This window comes from Sinocyclocheilus anshuiensis, unplaced genomic scaffold (assembly GCF_001515605.1).
Source record: "Sinocyclocheilus anshuiensis isolate Anshui unplaced genomic scaffold, SAMN03320099.WGS_v1.1 scaffold1378, whole genome shotgun sequence".
Classification (NCBI taxonomy): Eukaryota; Metazoa; Chordata; class Actinopteri; order Cypriniformes; family Cyprinidae; genus Sinocyclocheilus; species Sinocyclocheilus anshuiensis.
Window position 1 is genome coordinate 243,013 of NW_015554155.1, and position 2,426 is coordinate 245,438.

At 37.5% G+C, this 2,426-nt stretch overlaps 1 protein-coding gene across 2 annotated transcripts in view; it reads right to left on the bottom strand.

The window, feature by feature from the left end:
- Positions 1-1,781, bottom strand: part of tmem176l.3b (transmembrane protein 176l.3b) — a 4,906-nt gene extending 3,125 nt beyond the window's left edge. The window contains exons 1-2 of one of the 2 annotated variants that reach the window (XM_016463549.1): positions 1,642-1,781; positions 838-1,024 (exon numbers count right to left, since the gene is read on the bottom strand). In XM_016463549.1, coding sequence (XP_016319035.1) covers positions 838-1,011 — 174 coding nt within the window. In that variant the 5' untranslated portion in view covers positions 1,012-1,024; positions 1,642-1,781. Of the gene's footprint in view, positions 1-837; positions 1,025-1,638 lie in introns of both variants that reach the window. The other variant, XM_016463548.1, reaches the window with a different exon arrangement.
- Positions 1,782-2,426: the final 645 nt, after the last annotated feature.

A 2,426-nucleotide genomic window follows, 5' to 3' on the forward strand; every position in this document is an offset into this window, starting at 1 on the left:
GCAGACAGGGAACTTGGGACTGGGAACACTATTTATACACACAGGAGGAGGGGATGACGAGACACACCTGGGAGCAATAAACCATCATGGGGAACACCTGGGACAAATTACACATGGGAAAGGAACACCTGGGGAGCAAGACACAGACAAAACATGGAACAGAGTCTGACAAAGATTATATGAAATGCATACATCGTTACCTCAAATCGAAACTGTCAATTTAAAAAGAAGTGCAACCACCTATTTTGTACAAATGTAGCCTACATAAAAATCGCATCGGATCAATGTCAATGCATTTGACAAGTCAGCAGAAAAACACTTTTTTGACCATCATTTGATTAATATATTTCATTCAATTAATCGTAATTTACGTAATATAGAGTTATGGGTGGAATACACTACACCTCTTTTAAAATATGAACAGATTTGAAAACATTAGGCTTCAAACATGATTTGCCGACTTTGTAAACGGTCATAGAGAAAACCTGGGCTTCATACTGTACACTAACACACACTAACAAACTTTTACATCGTTCCGAACACAACAAACTCAGGCAGAAACATGCACCTTATTGAAACTCAAGACAAAGAAAAACAATGATCTTGCTCAAAATATCAAACACGTCTGATATCTGCAGACTGAATGGAATCATTGTCTGAAGCTAACAAAAAAAAAAAAAAAAAAAAAACTAGGAGCCTGTACCCATCATAAATTCTGCTATTTTATGAGAGATCTGTCAACTCTGACTGTCGAAATCTGCAGACTGTCCAGAAACATCATGGGCAAAAGTAATGTAGTTTTATTTCAGCCTTTAGTTGTTTCCATGTGTATCTCACCCCAAGTGCCATATAGATGCCCATCATCTTCGCTTTCACATGCTGTGATACAGCACACACTGGACTGTGGCACAAAGAGCCCAGGATCTGACATGGTATCGGCCATTTGCTGTTGGGGTTTGAGGTGATGGTGATCACTGTCACCTCCTCGCCATGAGACACTGCCAGAGACATCCTGCAACTGATCAAAAAATGATGTAACGATGTATCATCACTGTCAGTAATATGTTAATAAAATATATAAACTCTAGTGGAAAAACGCAAGGTCCAGAGGAGCACACGGCACACTTTAAATATATGCAAATGTGTTTCTTAGTCGTTATAATTACGATAGAATCCTCCTCACACAACAAGTTAGGCTATAGCAAGTAGCACATTGTTGACTAGCTTATCGACTGCGTTAAAGCTTCACGAGAACAAAAGTGTGGAAAAATAATCCACCTGCTCCGTGTGCTAAAATGTTGTTGAAAAGGTCCAGAGGAGCACACGGCACACTTTAAATATATGCAAATGTGTTTCTTAGTCGTTATAATTACGATAGAAATTTGTAACATATAGTTCCTCCTCACACAACAAGTTAGGCTATAGCAAGTAGCACATTGTTGACTAGCTTATCAACTGCGTTAAAGCTTCACGAGAACAAAAGTGTGGAAAAATAATCCACCTGCTCTGTGTGCTAAAATGTTGTTGAAATTAAGATTACACTTTTCATTGGACTTCACCACCGACACAATTATTCTTTACCTACATTTACACTAGCATGTACGTTTTACAGATCGAATGTGAAAGAGTTAATCTCACCTTGAGTCAGTAACAATCCAGCAAAGTTTCACACCCTTTGTTTCTGTTAAATACAGAACTTTTTTTTTTCTTTCTCGACAATGACACTCCTTTCAGTTTCCTAAAATGTGGAAGAGGAATGTTGTTTGTCTACACAACCCGCAAACTCATAAGAGGAGAAGGAAGTTACGAGAATGAAAGTATAGATTACTTTTATGGAGGACCAAACCTGCAGAAATTAAAAATAAATAAATAAGCAAATATATAAATAAATGTGTGTATAAATACACGTATTCTTGTTTAAATACATATATAAATAATTAAACATGTGATTAAAGTAGGCAAATAAATAAAATAAATTAGTGGACAAATGGAAAATGTTTAAGGAAATGCTAAACTCATCCTAACTGTTTTCTTTTAATCACTCATTTATTTCTGAATGAAGTTCCGCATTTATTTTTCCTCTGCGCAACATGCTAATGAGAGGGTGTCAACCATGGATTTGGTCGGGTCTTGTGATAGCTGGGGGCGTGGCTTTCCCGCATACAGGAGATGCATGGTGTAAATCCAGTATAGCCTAGTAAAGTCACTTTTGCCGTTCAACAGAGCAAGATACATAGAAAAATTGAGCCGTATTGTCCGTACAGTATCTGTGACTTTACAAACGACCCAACGGAATGGCCAGAGGTGTCATTTCCCGGCACTCGATATTCGCAAATCTAGGGACCGTCTCTAAAGTTACATACGACATTGGTATACACTTTTCTAACTTCAATAGCATTTGAGGAAAATTACTTATAGTAACACAA